Source organism: Ranitomeya variabilis, chromosome 7 (assembly GCF_051348905.1).
Source record: "Ranitomeya variabilis isolate aRanVar5 chromosome 7, aRanVar5.hap1, whole genome shotgun sequence".
In the NCBI taxonomy this organism is placed as follows: Eukaryota; Metazoa; Chordata; class Amphibia; order Anura; family Dendrobatidae; genus Ranitomeya; species Ranitomeya variabilis.
In genome coordinates, this window is record NC_135238.1 from 118,455,031 (window position 1) to 118,478,743 (window position 23,713).

The following is a 23,713-nucleotide window of genomic DNA, read 5'->3' on the forward strand; positions in this document are numbered from 1 at the left end:
AAATGTGTCTTTATTCCTAAGACATTTGTCTAAATGGACAGCGAGTGACATTGCCTCTTCCAGCAACATCCTAGAAGGAGTGTAAGCCATCATGTCTCTAATCTGACGAGAATGTCCCTGGCAAAACTGGCTGCATCCTGTCATTCCAGTATGTCTCCACTGCCCAATGTCTTAAAGGGAACCTGTCACCCCCAAAATCGAAGATGAGCTAAGCTCACCGGCATCAGGGGCTTATCTACAGCATTCTGTAATGCTGTAGATAAGCCCTTGATGTATCCTGAAAGTTGAGAAAAAGAGGTTAGATTATACTCACCCAGGGGCGGTCCCGCTGCGGTCCGGTCCGATGGGCATCACGGTCCGGGGCCTCCCATCTTCTTACGATGACATCCTCTTCTTGTATTCATGCTGCGGCTATGGCGCAGGCGTACTTTGTCTGCCCTGTTGAGGGCCGAGCAAAGTACTGCAGTGTGCAGGCCCCGGGAAAGGTCAGAGAGGCCCAGCACCTGTGCACTGCAGTACTTTGCTCTGCCCTCAACAGGGCAGACAGAGTACACCTGCGCCGAACCTGCAGCGTGAAGACAAGAAGAGGATGTCATCCTATGAAGATGGGAGGCCCCGGACCGCGACACCCATCGGATTGGACCGCCCCCCCAGGTGAGTATAATCTAACCTCTTTTTCCCATCTTTCAGGATACATCTGGGGCTTATCTACAGGATTACATAATGCTGTAGATAAGCCCCTGATGCTGGTGGGCTTAGGTCATCTTCGATTTTGGGGGTGACAGGTTCCCTTGAGAGAAGAGAATCTCAAATTTACAATTATCCTGAACCAACCTGTGATTCATGGACTCCGCAACCGCGACCCTATCGGGATCATCATAAATGAATCAAATCACAGAAAAAGCATTAATGGAAAAAAATGCTGGAGAATCCCCAGGCAAAGCAAATGTCCAAGCTTGAGGATCCCCACGTAGCAAGGATATAACAATACTAACTCATTGACTTTCTCCACCGGAGGAAACAGGCAGAAATACAGCTTACATGATGAAATAAAAATTGAAAACTTACTTTGGTCCCCAAGGAATCAATCTTGCAATTTTACCTTAGGTTCAGGTGGATACTTTGGAAGTACCAAGCCCCCAGCAATGTGGAGAGTGTCAGTTGCTGTTGTTTTTTAATAGCCCCGCCTCCAAGGATAGGTACTGTAGCTGTGTGTCTAAAGCGTTCATAGCATTCATAGAAATGTCTCAGCACACACAAAAATGGGATGGGCTGTTGATAATGTTATGCACATGTTAGTAAACATGGGTTGAAAGGAAATAACTATAAGAAAACTGCTCAAACCCCATCCAATTCCTGTACAGACTAAAGTATCCCCTGAAGATATAACTTAGGATGACCACTCGGACCTGGCTCCCTGAAAGGCCTTCAAGTGTATCTCGTACCTCCTTAGGAACTGAGGGAGAGTGCAGCATAAGGAAAAAACCCTAGCAGTGCACTTATCTGAGTGGACTAGATACTCAAACCAGAATCCACTAAAGACTGTCAGCAGTAGAGAAGACGTGCAAGGGAAAGGTTAGCATGGTGGTTCAGTGGTTAGGTCTTGCAACGTTGGAGTCCTGGGTTCAAAACCCATCAAGGGCAACATCTGCAAGGAGTTTGTATGTTCTCCCTGTGTTTGTGTGGGTTTCCTCCAGGTACTCCGGTTTCCTCCCACATTCCAAAGACATACTGATAGGGAATCTGGATAGACAAAGCGATGATAATGTCTGTAAAGCGCTGCGGAATGTGTTGGCGCTATATAAAGAGAATATCATTATTACTATTATTATTATTATAGCACCTGCAGTGTGATAGAACAGGCTAGATAACAAATGAAAAACCCCTGCTCTCCGAAAGGAATGCACAAAAGCAAAAGGTAGTCATCACCCAGACAGAGACAGAACCTGCTGTGCTTGGTGTATAGAGACGCTTACAGAAAAGCACAGGGCCCCTGGATTCAATCCCGAGTCATTACACATATAACATAGCACCACTCTATATGTATAGGCCATACCATGAAAAGTATCCACATTACATTCCTATCATTAATATTATAGTGCAAATGCATCACTTGTGGCACACACTGCCTCTTCCCAAGCAACCACTGATGCACATCTACAGTATTGCAGCATGTGTGTGGAGCCCAACTTTTGTCTTGCTCTTCTATTCTGCAGCCAAAACACAGGCTGTAGGCTTTCTTTATCATGGTAGTCAAGTTTTGCCTTTGTGACTCAAAAGTGACTTGTAGAAAAAAAATATCCGTTTTGTTAATACAAGAAAGAGGCATATCTGAAAAAAACATATGGAAACATGTCAATATGCTAAGAAATCCTAAACTTTATACCTTGCACAGAGAGCATTTATAAAAGTAGGTGATGTAACTGTCGAATTTGATTTGTCACCCTTCATGATAGAATACTGAAGGCTCAGTAGACTAAATAGATTATATAATAGACCAGCTTCTAACAATGCAATAATGATGATGAAATAATAAAGATGCAACTTTTCTATAAGCCTGCATGAAAGGTGTCATGAAAATAATTACAACCTTCTTTGGATCTTGAAAATCAGAGCCAGTCAGCTAATTTAAGCATCATGTTCATTTTCTGCTAAACCAAATTATCATCTGTTTTCGTCTCTGAACCAATTTGGCTGTGGAACAGTGTTCTATAATCCATAATAAAGGACAGTGAATGACAAGCGGGGGAGGGGTGTTTACAACACAACCCATAAAGGAAAATAGGAGGTCAGATACAAGAGCAGAAACAATTTCCATGTAACATGTAATAAGTACGTGACGCACAGGTTAAAAGCAGTTAAGACTTAACAGTGACAGATAGGTGTGTCATTAAAAAGGGTAGTTACCACAGGAAATGTATTATAAAAAGCAGCCAAAATTTAGCTGCTCATTCAGTCCAGATGGTGAGGTGGTGTCAAGGAGGAATATCCACCTTGTTTGTCTCCGAAAGGATCAACCGATCCAAGTTGCCACCTCTAATGGGTTTATTGACCTTGTCGATGCCCACTAAGATTTTTTGGTTACTAACTAGACACAATACATGAGTAGCTTACAACCAGTTTGGGTTCCTTTGTTTACTCAATAAGGGACCCTTCAAGGTTGACTGACCATTGTCAGTAAGGGTATGTGCACACGTCCGGATTTCTTGCAGAAATTTCCTGAAGAAAACCGGAAATTTTCTGCAAGAAATCAGCATTTTTTTTTTTTTTGCGGTTTTTTTTTTTCCGTTTTTTTCACATTTTTTTAGCATTCTGCAAGCGTAATTAGCTTGCAGAATGCTAAAGTTTTCCAAGCGATCTGTAGCATCGCTTGGAAAACTGACTGACAGGTTGGTCACACTTGTCAAACATAGCGTTTGACAAGTGTGACCAACTTTTTACTATAGATGCAGTCTATGCAGCATCTATAGTAAAAGATAGAATGTTTAAAAATAATAAAAAAAAATAAAAAAAAATGGTTATACTCACCTGCAGGCATCCGTTCCTATAGATGCTGTTGTGGTTCAGGACCTTCCATGATGTCGCGGTCACGTGAGCGGTCACATGACCGGTCTCGACCAATCACAAGACAGTGACGTCATCGCAGGTCCTTCACCGCACACCAGCTTTAGAAACCGAAGCGGCAGCATGCAGCGGAGAGGCGGGAAGACATCGAAGGTGAGTATAGGACTATTTTTTATTTTAATTCTTTTTTTTTTTACCAATTATATGGTGCCCAGTCCGTGGAGGAGAGTCTCCTCTCCTCCACCCTGGGTACCAACTGCACATAATCTGCTTACTTCCCGCATGGTGTGCACAGCCCCGTGCGGGAAGTAAGCAGATCAATGCACTCCTAGGTGTGCGGAATCCCCGCAATTCCGCATTTTAATGAACATGTTGCTTTTTTTTCCGCGATGCGATTTTTTCGCGGAAAAAAAGACTACATTTGCACAAAAAATGCGGAATACACTGAAAATAATGGGAGGCATATGTTAGCGTTTTTTTTGCGTTTTTATCACGTTTTTATAGCGAAAAAACGCGAAAAATACTGAACGTGTGCACATGGCCTAACATTTGCCCTGTAATGCTATGTGCACACGTTGCGGATTTGCCTGTGGAATTTCCTGTGCGGATTCTGCATCTCTTGGCAGAAAACGCAGGTCAAAATCTGTGCATTTTTTATGCAGATTTTATGCGTTTTTGTTGCGGATTTAGAGACAAAAGAAAAAGAAAGCCACTATACTATGCACACCACGGACATATAAACAATAATGAAGCAAATGTAGAAACAAGAATTTATTGGCACACCACACAGAAAATATTAAAACATAATTAAAAACAATACACAAGAAAACTTGGTCCATATACAGATGGTAACATATAATATTTGGAATATTTAAATAAACAAAAGCAAGCCTGCACAACAACACTGATATATACCTACCCCCTGGCTTATGGGACTAAAGGCCAAAATGTGTATTTATGGCCTTAGCACCTATAGATCGCCCCCAGCCATAAATACAATGGTGAGATATCCAACCGAGGCAGAGAATAGCCCTGACTGCAGCCCTCAATAATGAGCCACCTGGGCATAAACGGTGGAAAGTGCACTGCAAAGATGAATCACCGCAAGAAATGCGCAGTGTACAGGTCCTTCTCAAAAAATTAGCATATAGTGTAAAATTTCATTATTTACCATAATGTAATGATTACAATTAAACTTTCATATATTATAGATTCATTATCCACCAACTGAAATTTGTCAGGTCTTTTATTGTTTTAATACTGATGATTTTGGCATACAACTCCTGATAACCCAAAAAACCTGTCTCAATAAATTAGCATATTTCACCCGTCCAATCAAATAAAAGTGTTTTTTAATACCAAACAAAAAAACCATCAAATAATAATGTTCAGTTATGCACTCAATACTTGGTCGGGAATCCTTTTGCAGAAATGACTGCTTCAATGCGGCGTGACATGGAGGCAATCAGCCTGTGACACTGCTGAGATGTTATGGAGGCCCAGGATGCTTCAATAGCGGCCTTAAGCTCATCCAGAGTGTTGGGTCTTGCGTCTCTCAACTTTCTCTTCACAATATCCCACAGATTCTCTATGGGGTTCAGGTCAGGAGAGTTGGCAGGCCAATTGAGCACAGTAATACCATGGTCAGTAAACCATTTACCAGTGGTTTTGGCACTGTGAGCAGGTGCCAGGTCGTGCTGAAAAATGAAATCTTCATCTCCATAAAGCATTTCAGCCGATGGAAGCATGAAGTGCTCCAAAATCTCCTGATAGCTAGCTGCATTGACCCTGCCCTTGATGAAACACAGTGGACCAACACCAGCAGCTGACATGGCACCCCACACCATCACTGACTGTGGGTACTTGACACTGGACTTCAGGCATTTTGGCATTTCCTTCTCCCCAGTCTTCCTCCAGACTCTGGCACCTTGATTTCCGAATGACATGCAAAATTTGCTTTCATCAGAAAAAAGTACTTGGGACCACTTAGCAACAGTCCAGTGCTGCTTCTCTGTAGCCCAGGTCAGGCGCTTCTGCCGCTGTTTATGGTTCAAAAGTGGCTTTACCTGGGGAATGCGGCACCTGTAGCCCATTTCCTGCACACGCCTGTGCACGGTGGCTCTGGATGTTTCCACACCAGACTCAGTTCACTGCTTCCTCAGGTTCCCCAAGGTCTGGAATCGGTCCTTCTCCACAATCTTCCTCAGGGTCCGGTCACCTCTTCTCATTGTACAGCGTTTTCTGCCACATTTTTGCCTTCCAACAGACTTACCATTGAGGTGCCTTGATACAGCACTCTGGGAACAGCCTATTTGTTGAGAAATTTCTTTCTGGGTCTTACCCTCTTGCTTGAGGGTGTCAATGATGGCCTTCTTGACATCTGTCAGGTCGCTAGTCTTACCCATGATGGGGGTTTTGAGTAATGAACCAGGCAGGGAGTTTTTAAAAGCCTCAGGTATCTTTTGCATGTGTTTAGAGTTAATTAGTTGATTCAGAAGATTAGGGTAATAGGTCGTTTAGAGAACCTTTTCTTGATATGCTAATTTATTGAGACAGGTTTTTTGGGTTATCAGGAGTTGTATGCCAAAATCATCAGTATTAAAACAATAAAAGACCTGACAAATTTCAGTTGGTGGATAATGAATCTATAATATATGAAAGTTTAATTGTAATCATTACATTATGGTAAATAATGAAATTTTACACTATATGCTAATTTTTTGAGAAGGACCTGTATAAGCAGATAAAGTCACCCATGACTAGAGTAAGAGATATATAATATTACCCAGGGGAGTAAGCAGGGACACAGTCCCCGTGTGCAGGCTAACACGGACCAAGCGACACAACCCAGCGCGTATCGCCCTCCAAATAGGGCTTCATCGGAAGTCAAGTTCCCCTGACGGGGCATGCTATATTGAGTGGGCTTAAGAGCTCAGCCCGCCCCATATTGGGTAGATGTTAAATTTTTAAAAATATACATATTTCATTTAGTTGTATCCATAAAAGTACATCCTATCAAAATCTAAAATTATGTAAACCATGAGTAGAGCACCTGAAAGAAAAAAAAAAACAACATTTTCAGTAACTGTAAGGCCGGCGTCACACTAGGCATAAGACAATACGGTCCATTTTTTACGGCCTTAATAAGGCCGTAATACGCAGTAATGTTCCCCAAAATAGTGATCTGCATGTCATCCGTAGGCAGGGTGTGTCAGCGTATTTTGCGCATGGCATCCTCCGTATGTAATCCGTATGGCATCCATACTGCGATATTTTCTCGCAGGCTTGCAAAACCGACATCTAATGGATTTATGGGCTCAAATGTTCGTTAATACATATATACAGTATATATATGTGTATGTATATATATATATATATATATATATATATATATATTGTGACAAAACACAACACTCCGGGATCGCCTTTGCTGGGGTCAAAGGTCACGTGGTTTGTGCATTGAATTCTGAGGCGACAGCAGGTTTCTTAGCAGACTGACTTCAGGTCAGATTTATTAACGTGAAAGCAACATAGATAAATCAAAGCATAAAAATAAATCCTAGCCTGTCCGGCACTAACTAAACAAATATGCTGCTATCTAACAACTGGGGGGGCTTCTCCCACCCAGCTAACAACACATAGTCCTTGAGCACAGCTCTCACTCACGTTTGTCTCAAACAGACAGGCAATCTGTGTGCCCCAGGCTGACACCTGAAACCCCCAGCTGGTCATCCTTTATTCCCGCACTCATTAACCCATCATTATCCTGAAGATACTGAGCGGTCTAATTCACATAGGACAAATACCTGGGCGAGATATACCTGCCCCCGACTACCAGACCGACATGATTCTTACAATATATATATATGTCATTGAGACACACATATATATATATATATATATACATACTGTATTTATATTTAATTCAGCGCGAGATAGCACAAAAGCCGGTAATTCAATTGCCGGCTTTTGCTATCTCCTTCACAAACCCAACAGGATATGAGACATGGTTTACATACAGAAAACCATCTCATATCCCTTTTTTTTTGCATATTCCTCACTACTAATGTTAGTAGTGTGTATGTTCAAAATTTGGGCGCTGTAGCTTGAAAAATAAAGGGTTAAATCACGGAAAAAATTGGCATGGGATCCCGCGCAATTTTCTCCACCAGAGTGGTAAAGCCAGTGACTGAGGGCAGATATTAATAGTCTAGAGAGGGTCCATGGTTATTGGCCCCCCCAGCTAAAAACATCTGCCCCCAGCCACCCCAGAAAAGGCACATCTGGAAGATGCGCCTATTCTGGCACTTGGCCACTCTCTTCCCACTCCCGTGTAGCGGTGGGATATGGGTAATGAAGAGTTAATGTCACCTTGCTATTGTAAGGTGACATTAAGCCAGATTAATAATGGAGAGGCATCAATTATGTCACCTATCCATTATTAATCCAATAGTACAAAATGGTTAATAAAACACACACACATTATTACAAAGTACTTTAATGAAATAAAGACACAGGGTGTTGTAATATTTTATTATTCTCTTAATCCACCTGAAGACCCTCTTTCTGTAAAAAAGGAAAAATAAAAAATCAACAATATCCCATACCTTCCGTCGTTCTGGCAGTCCCCCCGATGTAAATCCATCTGAAGGGGTTAAATCATTTTACACCCAGGAGCTGTGCTAAAGCAGCTGTGCTCCTGGTTGTAAATAGACGGGGAATGAATGGAGTGCAGGGGAATGTCCTTTAGTTACCTCGAGTTGCGGTGATGCGCCCTCTGCTGGATGTCCTCATATGAACTCTAGCGTGGGAACTAACTACAGGACATTTTTCCTTTTTTACAGAACGAGGGTCTTCAGCTGGATTAAGAGAATAATAAAAAATTAAAACACCCTGTGTCTTTATTTCATTTAAGTACTTTGTAATAATGTGTGTGTGTGTTTTATTAACCATTTCGTACTATTGGATTAATAATGGAGAGGTGTAATAATTGACGCCTCTCTATTATTAACCTGGCTTAATGTCACCTTACAATAGCAAGGTGACATTAACCCTTCATTACCCCATATCCCACCACTACAAGGGAGTGGGAAGAGAGTGGCCAAGTGCCAGAATAGGCGCATCTTCCAGATGTGCCTTTTCTGGGGTGGATGGGGGCAGATGTTTTTAGCCGGGGGGGGGGGGGGGGCAATAACCATGGACCCTCTGTAGGCTATTAATATCTGCTCTCAGTCACTGGCTTTACCAATCTGGCGGAGAAAATTGCGCGGGAGCCCACGCCAATTTTTTTACGCGATTTAACCCTTTATTTTTCAAGCTACAGCGCCCAAATTTTGAACATACACACTACTAACATTAGTAGTGTGGAATATGCAAAAAAAAAGGGATATGAGATGGTTTACTGTATGTAAACCATGTCTCATATCATGTTGGGTTTGTGAAGGAGAGAGGAAAAGCCAGCAATTGAATTACCGGCATTTCTATAGAACACTGCTGCGTATTTCTCGCAAGTCACACTGCTGGTCCGTGTGTAATCCGTATTTTTCTCACCCCCATAGACTTTCATTGGCGTATTTTTTGCGCAATACGCCGACAAACACAGCATGCTGCAATTTTCTACGGCCGTACAAGACCGTATAATACGGATGCGTAATATACGGCTGATAGGAGCAGCCCCATAGAGATTCATTGGACCATGTGTAATGCGTATTTTACGGACGTATTTTCTGCGCTCATATGTCCGTAAATGTGTGACGCCGGCCTGATTCTAAGGAGAAATGCAATTAAAAGCAATCAGGATATTGTATGTTCCCCAAAATGATATTAATAGCTAGAGCTCAGCATGCAAAAGCCAGTCCATGCATAAATCTATCAATGTAAAAATAGTTAAAAGTTATCGATCTCAGAAACTGTCAACACAAACTGAACTTTTTAAAACATTTCTGAATTTTTTTTAAGGTTCTAATTGTTTTATCCAGTAAATTATAATCCAAAAACTTTATAAGTTTGTTATTGTTATAATAATACTGACAATGAGAATCATATTTATTAATTCTAGAAAATGAACACTGTAGAAGCAAACAACCCCCCAAAATTGGCGGAATTGCATTTTTTTGTTCACCATTTCACTCCACAGGATTTTTTTTTATTTTCAGTATGTTATATGGTAAAGTGAATGTATTTAGAGTCATTCAATATCACAACTCTCTACATGAAACAAGCCCTCATACAGCTATATGAATGGGAATTCTCCATCTATGTCATGGCTCTTGTAACCATGGGAGGAAAGAACAAAATAGCAAGAATTTAAAAAAATCATCAAGTTACAAAAATGATCGAGACTAGTTATTCTTTGGCTTAAAATACTAATATAAAGAATGAAGAAAAGAACAGAGAACAAGAGTCCAAAAATTATAGTGAATAATAACTTTATTATGTTATATGGACGAGACAAACCATTGTGGCAAAGGTGAGGGAACGCCAGAAGAAATAGGACACATCACAATGGGCATGAAAATTATGCACAATAAATGATGAAAAAATAAATTAATTAATAGAATGGAAAAAATATATTAATTAATAAAAGGTAGCAGCAACATAGGGCAAACAATGAGCCAAAATTAAGAGAAATGAAATGAAGCTGTGCCTCTGTGCAAAATAGCAGCGGTGAAGTAGAGAGGATAAAATGCTACTAAAATGGAGTAGTGCAAATAAGTAATGAGTATATTGAAGAATATACAGATGGAGTGAGAGATCAGGAGAGATATATGTAAAGTGCAAGTGCATCCTTCTCTTCTTATACACCCCTTCATCTGGATGTTACCACCCCCTGACGAAAGCTGACGCCGAAATGCGCGTCTGGGTGGATACATCCAAGGGGACACGCTGCACATATTTAAAGGTATCTCTGGAGTTTTAGCTATATGATTATAGTAATTCCATTTGTATGATTACTAGCTGAAGAGCCCGGCGTTGCCCTGGCATAGTAACTAACTGTGTAGTTAGTTATAATAAACATCATCTGCCACAGCATCTCTAAGGAGAATGTATTCCTCAGCTTTGAGCTTCTTTTGATTTAGTCAGATATACAGAAGACGTTCCCTCTCAATTTTTGCATACATGTCAATGATGAATTGGTGGAAGAGATGTCTGCATTTGAGGATGCAATTTTCCTCGTCAACTCTTGTCATGATCCTATAGGCATAGAAGTCTGTGGCCGACACTTTTTTCCTGAGGGGTTGCCTGTTGCAGGATTTGTCTGAGGTATTTCAAAGTGATAGCCATCCTGTCCCTGCCAAAAGATGATTGGATATTGCAGTGCATCATAGGACCTGTGAGTTTCTGCCACCTGTTGCAAACCATTGTTCCTTTTCTGAAGCACAATGTCACGGCTGTGAAATTCTTTACCCACAATCAAAATAGCTACCTCATCAAATGTGGGGGTATTGAAACGCTGCTGATGCTCACCTTGTGGTGTTTTGTCAGCTCTGATTAAAACTTTGTAATCGTCACTTGGCATGCATTCAAGTGCAGTCTTGAAAAGTTGAACATATGGATTGTTTAAGTGAAGGAACTGCTGCAAGTTAGTGACAATATCTTCTGAGCCTCTGCTTCTACATTTCCCATGAAGTAGAGTTGAAGAAATTGAGGATATTTTCCTTGTAATGGAAGCAGTGAGCCAATTGAGTGGTAAATCTGTCCTTGAACTTTGAACGTGGGTATAAATCCAGTTGAAAAAAACTTATCTTTTTGAACCAAATGATGTCATTTGGAAGCAGGAGTTGTACTTCTTGATGTTATCCAAGTAACTGTTTGATATTGTAGTGGTGCCTGTCATCAGAGACTTCAGGGGATATGGTGATGAGAGGACAGGAAGCAGTTTTATGTTGTCATTTGCACAGCATAAGCCTGACGGCTCATCTTTCCATTTCAGGGCATTGCAGTACATGCAGACAACATCCATTTTTCCAATGTTAGCTATTGGATTATCCTGAGTATTGATGTCTGAGTGGTAGCAAAAGGCAGAGTATTTCAAATTTCCAACTTTTTCCTGTGTCCAAGTGGAAGCAGTTGCGATTCTCATGTCTGCAAGTCTTGCTTCTCTCTGCTGACATGTTTCAGTGGCCCTTGATGAAGCAGCTCTTTTTCTCTTGTCTGCTAGTCTTGCTTCTCTCTGCTGAGACATTTCAGTGGCACTTGAGGGAGCAACTCTTTTTCTCTTGTCTGCAAGTCTTGCTTCTCTCTGCTGAGACATTTCAGTGACCCTTGAGGAAGCAGCTCTTGCCTCCCTTTCTTCTATTTCTGTACTCATTTCTGTAAGTCTTGCTCATTGGGGCGTAATAAAGCTTTTCTCTTAGGGTATGTTTCCACAGGGCGTATTGATTGAGTTTTTGCTGCGGATTGGATGCTGTGTACAGCTGCAGCATCCAATCTGCCACATCCAGATATTACAGCATAGTGGAGGGGATTTTATGAAATCCCATCTCCACCATGCGTGGAGGGCCGCATCGGCGGCCCTGCATAATTGAACATGCGGCACGTCTTTATAGACCGCAGCAAGTCTATTTATCTTGTGGAGACGCTCCGTCTGATTTTTCTTTTTAGGCTGGAGTCACACTAGAGAGGAATACGGACGAGTGCTATTGGAGAAAAAATCGTATAGCACTCGGACCAATGTTAATCTATGGGGCAGCTCACATCACCACTTTCTTTTTGGCCTTATTATACGTGCGAGTCAAATCGTGGCATGCTGCAATTTGCACCGTATATCGCCTGAGACTCGCCAATGCAAGTCTATGGGTGCGAGGAAAAATCACACACCACACGGACCATCAGTGTGACTTGCGAGAAATATGCGCCAGTGTCCTTTGAAAACCCGGCAGGGCAGTTCAGTGCAGTGTACAGTAAAATCACACTGACAGCTTACACTTGAATAGATAGAATCAAAATATACACATAGTATAGATATATATATATATATATATCAGTGACACACATATATATCGTTATATTTCATAGAGAAATATAAAGCAGTTGGCGGATGCTTTAGTCCTGGTCTGGGAGGAGATCCCTCAAGAGACCATCCACCGCCTCATCAGGCATTGTAGGGAGGTCATACAGGCACGTGAAGGCCACACACACTACTCCAGTTGTTGCTCTGGTCAAGAGATAGATAGATCGCAGAAGAGCCGGTAATTCATTTTTCGGCTTCTGTGAAATAACTGCAGAAGCCGATAGGATAGGAGACATGGTTTACATACAGTAAACCATTGCAGAACAGTTAGATTTATAGATATCAGTGTCTAATACTGTTAATACTGTGTGTGTGTGTAAAATTTGGGATCTGTAAGTATTTACTAAAAGAATGTATTCATGGAAAAAACTGCCGTGAATTCCTGCGCAATTGTCTGCACCAGAGAGGAAAAGCCAGTGACTGGGAAAGATATTAATAGCCTAGAGAGGGACCATGGTTATTGCCTCCTCCCGGCTAAAAACATCTGCCCCCAGCCACCCCAGAAAAGGCTCATCTGTAAGATGTGCCAATTCTGGCACTTAGCCTCTGTCTTCCCACTGCCCTGTAGTGATGGCATATGGGGTAATGAGGGGTCAAAGTCATCTTTGTATTGTAAAGTGACATTAAGCCCATTAGTAATGGAGAGCTGTCAATAAAACACCTATCCATTACTAATCCTAAAGTTTGTAAAGGGTTAAATAAACACACACCACGTGCAGAATAAAGTATTTTAATTAAATGAAAGACAACACAGTTTTGCCATCTTTATTCTTCTCTGCCAGCATGAACTCAGATGAACTCTTCAACGTGGGAAAATCAGCTGGCACTTTCCCACACTCAAGAGTTCATTTGAGTTCATGCCGGCTTGATTCATACATCCTTCGCAAAGATTAACCTGCCCAATTCCAACCTTGCTGACGCATTCCCAGATCATCACCTGGTCATCTAATGGTTAGATGGAGACTTGGAGAGGCATACAAGCCACAGTGTCTTACACCCACTGTCAAATTTGGTGTAGGATCGGTGATGATCTGGGGATGCTTCAGCAAGGCTGGAATTTGGCAGGTTGTTCTTTGTTAAGGACGTATAAATCAAGCCACATACAAGGTTATCCTGGAAAAACAATTGATTCCTTCTGCTCAGGCAATGTTTCTCAACTCTGATGACTGTTTTCCAGCAGGACAATGTGCCATGCCGCACAGCTATGTCAATTAAGTTGTGGATGAAGGACCACCACACCAAATCCCTGTCATGGCTAGCCCAATCTCCAGACCTGAACCCCATTGAAAACCTCTGGAATGTAATCAAGAGGATGAAGGATAGTCACAAGTAGTGTTGAGCGATACCTTCCGATATTCAAAAGTATCGGTATCGGATTGGATCGGCCGATATCCAAAAAATATCGGATATCGCCGATACCGATACCCGATACCAGATACCAATACAAGTCAATGGGACACAAATATCGGAAGCTATCCTGGATGGTTCCCAGGGTCTGTAGGAGAGAAAACTCTCCTTCAGGCCCTGGGATCCATATTCATGTAAAAAATAAAGAATAAAAATAAAAAATATGGATATACTCACCCCTCCGACGGACCCTGGCTCTCACCGGTGCAAGCGTCTGCCTCCGTTCCTAAGAATGCAGTGAGTGAAGGACCTTCGATGACATCACAGTCACATGAGCGGTCACACGACCAATCACAAGACCGCGAAATCATCGCAGGTCCTACACTCACTGCATTCTTAGGAACGGAGGCTGCCGGTTGCACGGCTGAGGTCCAGGGTCCGTCGGAGGGGTGAGTATTTCCATATTTTTTATTTTTATTCTTTTATTTTTACATGAATATGGATCCCAGGGCCTGAAGGAGAGTCTCCTCTCCTCCAGACCCTGGGAACCATACACACTGCACACGCCTGGGAACTTATAGGAACTTCCGATTCCGATTTCCGATATCACAAAAATATCGGAACTCGGTATCGGAATTCCGATACAGCGAATATCGGCCGATACCCAATATTTGCAGTATCGGAATGCTCAACACTAGTCACAAGCCATAAAACAAAGAACTGCTTACATTTTTGTACCAGGAGTGGCATAAGGTCACCTAAAAGCAGTGTGACAGACTGGTGGAAAGCATGCCAAGATGCATGAAAGCTGTGATTAAAAATCATGGTTATTCCACAAAATATTGATGTTTGAACTCTTCCTAAGTTAAAACATTAGTATTGCTGTTTCTAAATGATTATGAACTTGTTTATTGCCATTATTTGAGGTCTGCAAGCAATGCATTTTTTGTTATTTTGACCATTTCTCATTTTCAGGAAATAAATACAAAATGTATTGCTTGGAACTTCGGAGACATGTTGTCAGTAGTTTATAGAATAAAGGAACAATATACATTTTACTCAAAAATATACCTATAAAGAGAAAAATCAGACAAACTGAAAATTTTAAATTTTACCGTGGTCTCATAAGTTTTGCCAGAGATGTGTGTATATATATATATATATATATATATATATATATATATATATATATATATATATATATATATACAGTACAGACCAAAAGTTTGGACACACCTTCTCATCTAAAGATTTTTCTGTATTTTCATGACTATGAAAATTGTACATTCACACTGAAGGCATCAAAACTATGAATTAACACATGTGGAATTATATACTTAGCAAAAAAGTGTGAAACAGCTGAAGTTATGTATTTTATTCTAGGTTCTTCAAAGTAGCCACCTTTTGCTTTGATGACTGCTTTGCACACTCTTGGCATCCTTTTGATGAGCTTCAAGAGGTAGTCACCGGGAATGGTTTTCACTACACAGGTGTGCCCTGTCAGGTTTAATAAGTGGGATTTCTTGCCTTATAAATGGGGTTGGGATCATCAGTTGTATTGTGCAGAAGTCTGGTGGATACACAGCTGATAGTCCTGCTGAATAGACTGTTAAAATTTGTAATATGGCAAGAAAAAAGCAGCTAAGTAAAGAAAAATGAGTGTCCATCATTACTTTAAGAAATGAAGGTCGGTCAGTCCGAAAAATTGGGAAAACTTGGAAAACTTTGAAAGTGTCCCCAAGTGCAGTGGCAAAAACCATCAAGCGCTACAAAGAAACTGGCTCACATGAGGACCACCCCAGGAAAGGAAGACCAAGAGTCACCTCTACTTCTGAGGATAAGTTTATCCAAGTCACCAGGCTAAAGAACACAAGGAATGGACATTAGACCAGTGGAAATCTGTGCTTTGGTCTGATGAGTCCAAATTTGAGAACTTTGGTTCCAACCACCGTGTCTTTGTGCAACGTAGAAAAGGTGAACGGATGGACTCTACATGCCTGGTTCCCACCGTGAAGTATGGAGGAGGAGGTGTGATGGTGTGGGGGTGCTTTGCTGGTGACACTGTTGGAGATTTATTCAAAATTGAAGGCATACAGAACCAGCATGGCTACCACAGCATCTTGCAGTGGCATGCTATTCCATCCGGTTTGCTTTAGTTGGACCATCATTTACTTTTCAACAGGACAATGACCCCAAACACACCTCCAGGCTGTGTAGGGGCTATTTGACCAAGAAGGAGAGTGATGGGGTGCTACGCCAGATGACCCGGCCACCACAGTCACCAGACCTGAACCCAATCGAGATGGTTTGGGTGAGCTGGACCGTAGAGTGAAGGCAAAAGGGCCAACAAGTGCTAAGCTAAGCATCTCTGGGAACTCCTTAAAGATTGTTGGAAGACCATTCCCGATGACTACCTCTTGAAGCTCATCAAGAGAATGCCAAGAGTGCGCAAAGCAGTCATGAACGTAAAAGGTGGCTACTTTGAAGAGCCTAGAACATCTAATATATAAAGCTGAATGTGTGTATGTGTGTGTGTATGTCCGGGATTGGCATCTGAACCGTCGCAGCTACAGCCACAAAATTTTGCACAGTCACACGTCTGGACCCCGAGAGCGTCATAGGCTATGTTGTGAGGTGAAATTTTAACCCCGCGCTTTCCAATTCACCAAGCAATTTTGCCCCTATCTACATAATGGGGAAAAAGAGAAAGGAAAAGTGTTGGAGGCGTCGCAGCTACAGGCTCAATATTTTGCACAGTCACACGTCTGGACCCCGAGAGTGTCAACGCTATGTTGTGAGGTGAAATTTTAACCCCGTGCTTTCCAATTCACCAAACAATTTAGCCCCTATCTACATAATGGGGAAAAAATGAAAGGAAAAGTGTTGGAGGCAAATTAACAGCTGCCAGATGTGAACAAGGGGGACTTAAAGAATGAGAGCGATGGCGCCAAAGAGTATATACTGTACTGTTGCTAAGGTGGGGCCCCGACATGGGATAATCACCACACCACCATGGGGATATGAACACACACACAAAATGCGCCACACACTACCACGTGCTCGAACACATATACCACCCTCAGCGCACATTTCACCACACATACACCAACCTCGCCACATAAAAGTCGAAACACAAAAGTCGCCGCTCAAAATTCGCCACACGCAAAACTCTCCACATGCAAAACTCGCCACACGTGCAAAACTCACCTCATGGAAAACTCGCCACACGCAAAACTTGCACACGCGGAAAAATTTCCACATGCACAAAAGTTGCAACACATGCAAAAGTTGCCTCACACAAAACTTGCACATACTCAAAAGGCACCACACATAAAACTCGCCACGCGCAAAACTCGCCATGCGCAAAACTTGCTGCACACAACTTGCTACACTAACCGGTCACATGCAACTCGACACACAAAAAGTTGCTACACGCATGTCGCCACACGCAACTCAACACACACAACTTGACACACGAAACTCGCCCTAAAACACACACAAGTCTGGTATTATCCTTCAAAAATAAAAATCTGATTAATAAGCAGACAAACTACAAGAGCAACAAATGTACCATATAGGAATCCGGCAGCTGTCAGTCACATGACCTGTCTATTATGTGTATGTGTGAGCTAATATATACTGCCAGGGGGTGGGCTTACTGTTGGCTGGGGATTTATCAGGCTGCCAGTATAGCTTACAAATACTGAGGTAAAAATACTGACCAAATAACGTGTGAACGAGGTCTAATACAGGAGGAGATGACATACAGATATATACTATTTACAGGGGAGATGACACACAGGTATATACTATATACAGGAGGAGATGACACACAGATATATACTATATACAGGAGAGATGACACACAGGTATATACTATATAGAGGAGGAGATGACATACAGGTACATACTACATACAGGAGGAGATGACATACAGGTACATACTATATACAGGAGGAGATGACACACAGGTATATACTATATACAGGAGCAGATTACCTACAGGTATATAGTATATACAGGAGGAGATGAGATACAGGTATATGCTATGTATAGGAGGAGATGACATACAGGTATATGCTATATACAGGAGGAGATGACACACAGATATATACTATATATAGGTGAGATGACACACAGGTATATACTATATACAGGAGGAGATTACATACAGGTATATACTATATATAGGAGGAGATGACATACAGGTATATACTATATACAGGGGAGATGACACAGCAGGTATATACTATATACAGGGGAGATGACATACAGGTATATACTATATACAGGAGATGACATACAGGTGTATACTATATATAAGGGAGATGACAAACATGTATATACTGAGGTGAAAATGAGAGGTGTGAGGTGAAAATGAAAAGGTGTGAGTGCAAAATGAGAGGAGTGAGGGAAAATAGTGGAGTGATCGGAAAATGACAGATGTGAGTTCGAAATGACAAGTGTTAGGGGGAAATGAGAGGAGTGAGGGGGAAAACAAGAGGAGTGAGGGGGAAAATGAGAGATGTGAGGGGGAAAATGAAAGATGTGATGGGGAAAATGAGAGGCGTGATGGGAAAATAAGAGAAGTGAGGTGCTATAACTAACCACAGATATTTACTATGCCCAGGCAACGCCGGGCTCTTCAGCTAGTAAGTCATAATTTCAGTTGTTTCACACTTTTTTGTTAAGTATATAATTCCACATGTGTTAACTCATAGTTTTGATGCCTTCAGTGTGAATTTACAATTTTCATAGTCATGAAAATACAGAAAAATCTTTAAATGAGAAGCTGTGTCCAAACTTCTGGTCTGTACTGTGTGTATATATATATATATATATATATATATATATATATATATATATATATATATATATATATATATATAAAGCTGAATGTCTGTGTGTGTGTGTGTGTGTGTGTGTGTGTGTGTATGTATGTGTGTATGTCCGGGATTGGCATCTGCACCGTCGCAGCTACAGCCACAAAATTTTGCACAGTCACACGTCTGGACCCCGAGAGCGTCATAGGCTATGTTGTGAGGCAGAATTGTTTCATCCGAAACGTTGCCACGCCACAGGACATTAAAGTCCTCTTTTTTACATCTTTTTGTGCTGTTTCCCTTTTTTGTTTACTGGAAGGCCATTGGAAAGCTGGTCAGAGAAGCGAGCACGCTTTAAGGTATTTTTTCTGGTGCTGTTCCTCTTTTTCTACCTATATATATATATATATATATATATATATATATATATATATATATATATATATATATATATATATATACAGTAAATAAATATATATACATATTTTAGATATTTATAATACTGGGCTTTGTGTATGGAGTTAGCGTGGCTATGTGGAGTGGGCGGGGCTACACAGTGATTTATCAGGATCGGTTATGATTGCACTTTACATATATCTCTCCTGATCTCTCACTCCATCTGTATATTCTTCAATATATTCATTACTTATTTGCACTACTCCATTTTAGTAGCATTTTATCCTCTGTACTTCACCACTGCTATTTTGCACAGAGGCTCAGCTTCATTTAATTTCTCTTAATTTTGGCTAATTGGCTTAATTTTGGCTCATTGTTTGTCCTATTTTCCTGCTACCTTTTATTAATTTTTATCTTTTTTTTCCATCCTATTAATTAATTTAATTTTTCATCATTTATTGTGCTTAATTATCATGCCCCTTGTGATGTGATATTTCTTCTGGTGTTCCCACACCTTTGCCGCAATGGTTTGTCTCATATAACATAATAAAGTTATTATTCACTATAATTTTTGGACTCTTGTTCTCAGTTATTTTCTTTGTTCTTTATGTTTTGTTCACCGATTATGTCCAATGATTTTGTCTATGTAAGCACGTAGGATAATTGTATGCCTATAATGGCCTAAATCAATATGTGATCTATGGCTATGTACCTTATGTTCTGTATATCTTTGAGGTTTTCTCATAACATTAAAATACTAATGTACAGTACAATGCAAACATTTTAGGTAGGTGTTGAAACAATGCAGCAAAGTAAGAATGCTTTAAAAAATAGAAGTGTTGTAAGTTTATTTTTATCAATTACAAAATGTAAAGTGAGTGAACAATAGAGAAATCTAAATCAGATCAGTATTTCATTTGACAAACCTTGGCCTTGACAACTGCATCAAAGTATGAATTCTTCTAGGTTAGGTACATTTCAACACAATTTTTGATGGAAATCTACTGGGATGTTGTTCCAAACATCCTGAATAACTTCACACAGAAATTCTGTGTATACAGGTTTATGCAAGTGTTTCTGTATCTTCATGTTGTAATCTGAGACAGACACAATAATGCTGAGATGTGGACTCTGTGAGATCCAAATCATTACTTTAAGGACACATTGTTCTGTGATATTCTGATGATTCTGAATATTCTGGCTGTATGTTTGGGGTCCACTTGCAGAAAAAATTTGGAGTCGATAAGATGCCTCACTCAAGGTGCTGCATGATGGAAAGTATGCATCTGTATTTCTCAGCACAGAGGACACCATTAATCTTGACCAAACTTCCAAATCCATTAGCTGAACTGCAGCTCTAAACTTGCAATGAACCTCCACCAAACTTCACTGATGTCTGCAGATACTCTTATTGGACCGCTCTCCTACCCTTCAGTGAACAAACTTCCTTTTGTCACATTTTGACTCATCAGTCCAGAGCACCTGCTGTCTTCATTTTACTGCCCATTTGTTTCATTTTTTAGAATTTTAGTCACAACTCTTCTATGAAGAACACATTTAGCCAGACTTCACCCAACAGTAGATGGTTGTAGCTTGATACCGATAGTTGCTGCCAGTTCTGAGCTGATGACATTGCTGGACATTTTATGATTTCAATGAGAAGTAAACATGATGTGTCTTTCATCTGCTGCACTAAGTTAACTAGGCCAAACACTGCATCTACAGACAGCACCATTGCCCATTTCTTTATGTATTCAATGCTGAGAAATATAGGCAAATACTTATCCACCATGCAATACCTTTAGGGAAACATCTGATTGGCTCCAAATTTATTCTGCAGGAGGACAACATCCCCAATCATGCAGCCAATGTAATTAAGAAATATCTGTACTATGAAGAAACAGGAGTCCAGCATGATGATGATATGGCTCCTACAGAACCCTGTTCTCAACTTCATTAAGTCTGTCTTGAATTGCATGAAGAAGCAGAAAGATTTGTGCAAGCCTACAACCATACAAGATCTGTAGTGTGTACCTCCCTGACGACTCTCTTCAAACTGTGTGTGGAGGTTTACCCAGAAGAATTGATGCTGTTTCGAAAGAAAGCAAAAGGTGCAAGGATTTATCACTCCAAATATTGATTTGACTTAGATTTATCTTTTGTTTATTTACTTTGCATTTTATTGATAAAAATGATATATATCTTCTATTTTTGAAGCCATTCTTACTTTGAAGCATATTTTCCACACCTGCCCAAAACCTTTGCACAATGCTATATTTTGAATAACTTTGGAGTATACAGCATTGCAGATATATCACCATTTATGTTTTTTATTTAATTTGAAAGGCTTCATATATTGGAATGCATCTTCTGGCTATGCTAAAAAAAATGTAAGGTTGTTTTCTAAAGTTTCCATTATTTCATGTTGTTATCCTTTCAAGGTGTGAATTTTAATATTGATCAGTGTACAGTAAATGGGACAGATCCAAACAAGCAGAAGTGTCCTGAATCAAATAAGGCCAACCATCAGCCTGTTTTTCCTCAGTGGTTGACTGTTCTTTTACTTTGTCTCTACCTGCTTTTCACCAACATTCTTCTATTAAATCTTCTAATTGCGATGTTCAAGTAAGTAATTTTGTTACTTAGGACATATCACTTATTTAATCCAGTGATAGGATTCATACATTTTCATTTTACATAGTAAAATAATATAAAGTATGAAATTATCAATTCCCTGCTATATTCTTTCATCTCATATAATTTCCTTCTTTACCAAGGTGCCATAGTGATGTACCACTGCCAAGACAGAGTGAAGATTTTCAGCAGTCCTCTCAAATATTTCTGTTCAGCTGCAAACTCTTCAGGTCCTGCCTAAAACCCTCAGTTACCCCTTTGTATGACGTTTCCCTTGCACAAATAAACCACACAAGGAAGAATCACATGATGCTCACGATAGAACATAATCCACCACTCCTCCACTAGTGTACAGTCACTCTTATTGTCAGGTTGCAGAAATGTAGACATTGCAACACCCCTATTTAGTTATATTACTCAAATTACTCCTTCAATAATTAAGAAAATTTACTACATTATGTATATTTTTTACTCATAATCATCTGTAAAATTATATATATATATATATATATATATATATATATATATATATATACACATACATACACACATACAGTACAGACCAAAAGTTTGGACACACCTTCTCATTTTGACTATGAAAATTGTACATTCACACTGAAGGCATCAAAACAATGAATTAACACATGTGGAATTATATACTTAACAAAAAAGTGTGAAACAACTGAAAATATGTCTTATATTCTAGGTTCTTCAAAGTAGCCACCTTTTGATTTGATGACTACTTTGCACACTCTGGGCATTCTTTTGATGAGCTTCAAGAGGTAGTCACCGAAAATGGTCTTCCAATAATCTTGAAGGAGTTCCCAGAGATGCTTATCACTTGTTGGCCCTTTTTCCTTCACTCTGTGGTCCAGCTCACGCCAAACCATCTCACTTGGGCTCAGGTCTGGTGACTGTTGAGGCCAGGATATCTGGCGTAGCACCCCACCACTCTCCTTCTTGGTCAAATAGCCCTTACACAGCCTAGAGGTGTGTTTGATGGTCCAACTAAACACAAACCGGATGGAATAGCATGCCTCTGCAAAATGCTGTGGTAGCCATGCTGGTTAAGTATGCCTTCAATTTTAAATAAATCCCCAACAGTGTCACCAGCAAAGCACTCCCACACCATCACACATCCTCCTCCATGCTTCACGGTGGGAACCAGGCATGTAGAGTTCATCCGTTCACCTTTTCTACGTTGCACAAAGACACGGTGGTTGGAACCAAAGTTCTCAAATTTGGACTCATCAGACCAAAGCACAGATTTCCACTGGTCTAATGTCCATTCCTTGTGTTCTTTAGCCCAAAAAAGTCTCTTCTGCTTGTTGCCTGTCCTTAGCAGTGGTTTCCTAGCAGCTATTTTACCATGAAGGCCTGCTGCACAAAGTCTCTTCTTAACAGTTGTTGTAGAGATGTGTCTGCTGCTAGAACTCTGTGTGGCATTGACCTGGTCTCTAATCTGAGCTGCTGTTAACCTGTGATTTCTGAGGCTGGTGACTCGGATAAACTTATCCTCAGAAGCAGAGGTGACTCTCGGTCTTCCTATCCTGGGGCGGTCCTCATGTGAGCCAGTTTCTTTGTAGCGCTTGATGGTTTTTGCAACTGCACTTGGGGACACTTTCCAAGTTTTCACAATTTTTCAGACTGACCTTCATTTCTTAAAGTAATGATGGCCACTCATTTTTCTTTACTTAGCTGCTTTTTTCTTGCCATAATACTAATTCTAACAGTCGATTCAGTAGGACTATGAGCTGTGTATCCACCAGACTTCTGCACAACACAGCTGATGGTCCCAACCCTATTTATAAGGCAAGAAATCCCACTTATTAAACCTGACAGGGCACACCTGTGTAGTGAAAACCATTCCCGGTGACTACCTCTTGAAGCTCATCAAAAGGATGCCAAGAGTGTGCAAAGCAGTCATCAAAGCAAA

General features: G+C 40.6%; 1 protein-coding gene across 2 annotated transcripts in view; it reads left to right on the forward strand.

The window, feature by feature from the left end:
• LOC143786355 (transient receptor potential cation channel subfamily M member 2-like) overlaps nt 1-23,713 on the forward strand; it is a 1,952,850-nt gene that overhangs the window by 886,003 nt on the left and 1,043,134 nt on the right. For both annotated transcript variants that reach the window (XM_077275686.1, XM_077275685.1), the window contains one exon: nt 21,585-21,768. In XM_077275686.1, coding sequence (XP_077131801.1) covers nt 21,585-21,768 — 184 coding nt within the window. The remainder of the gene's footprint in view (nt 1-21,584; nt 21,769-23,713) is intronic.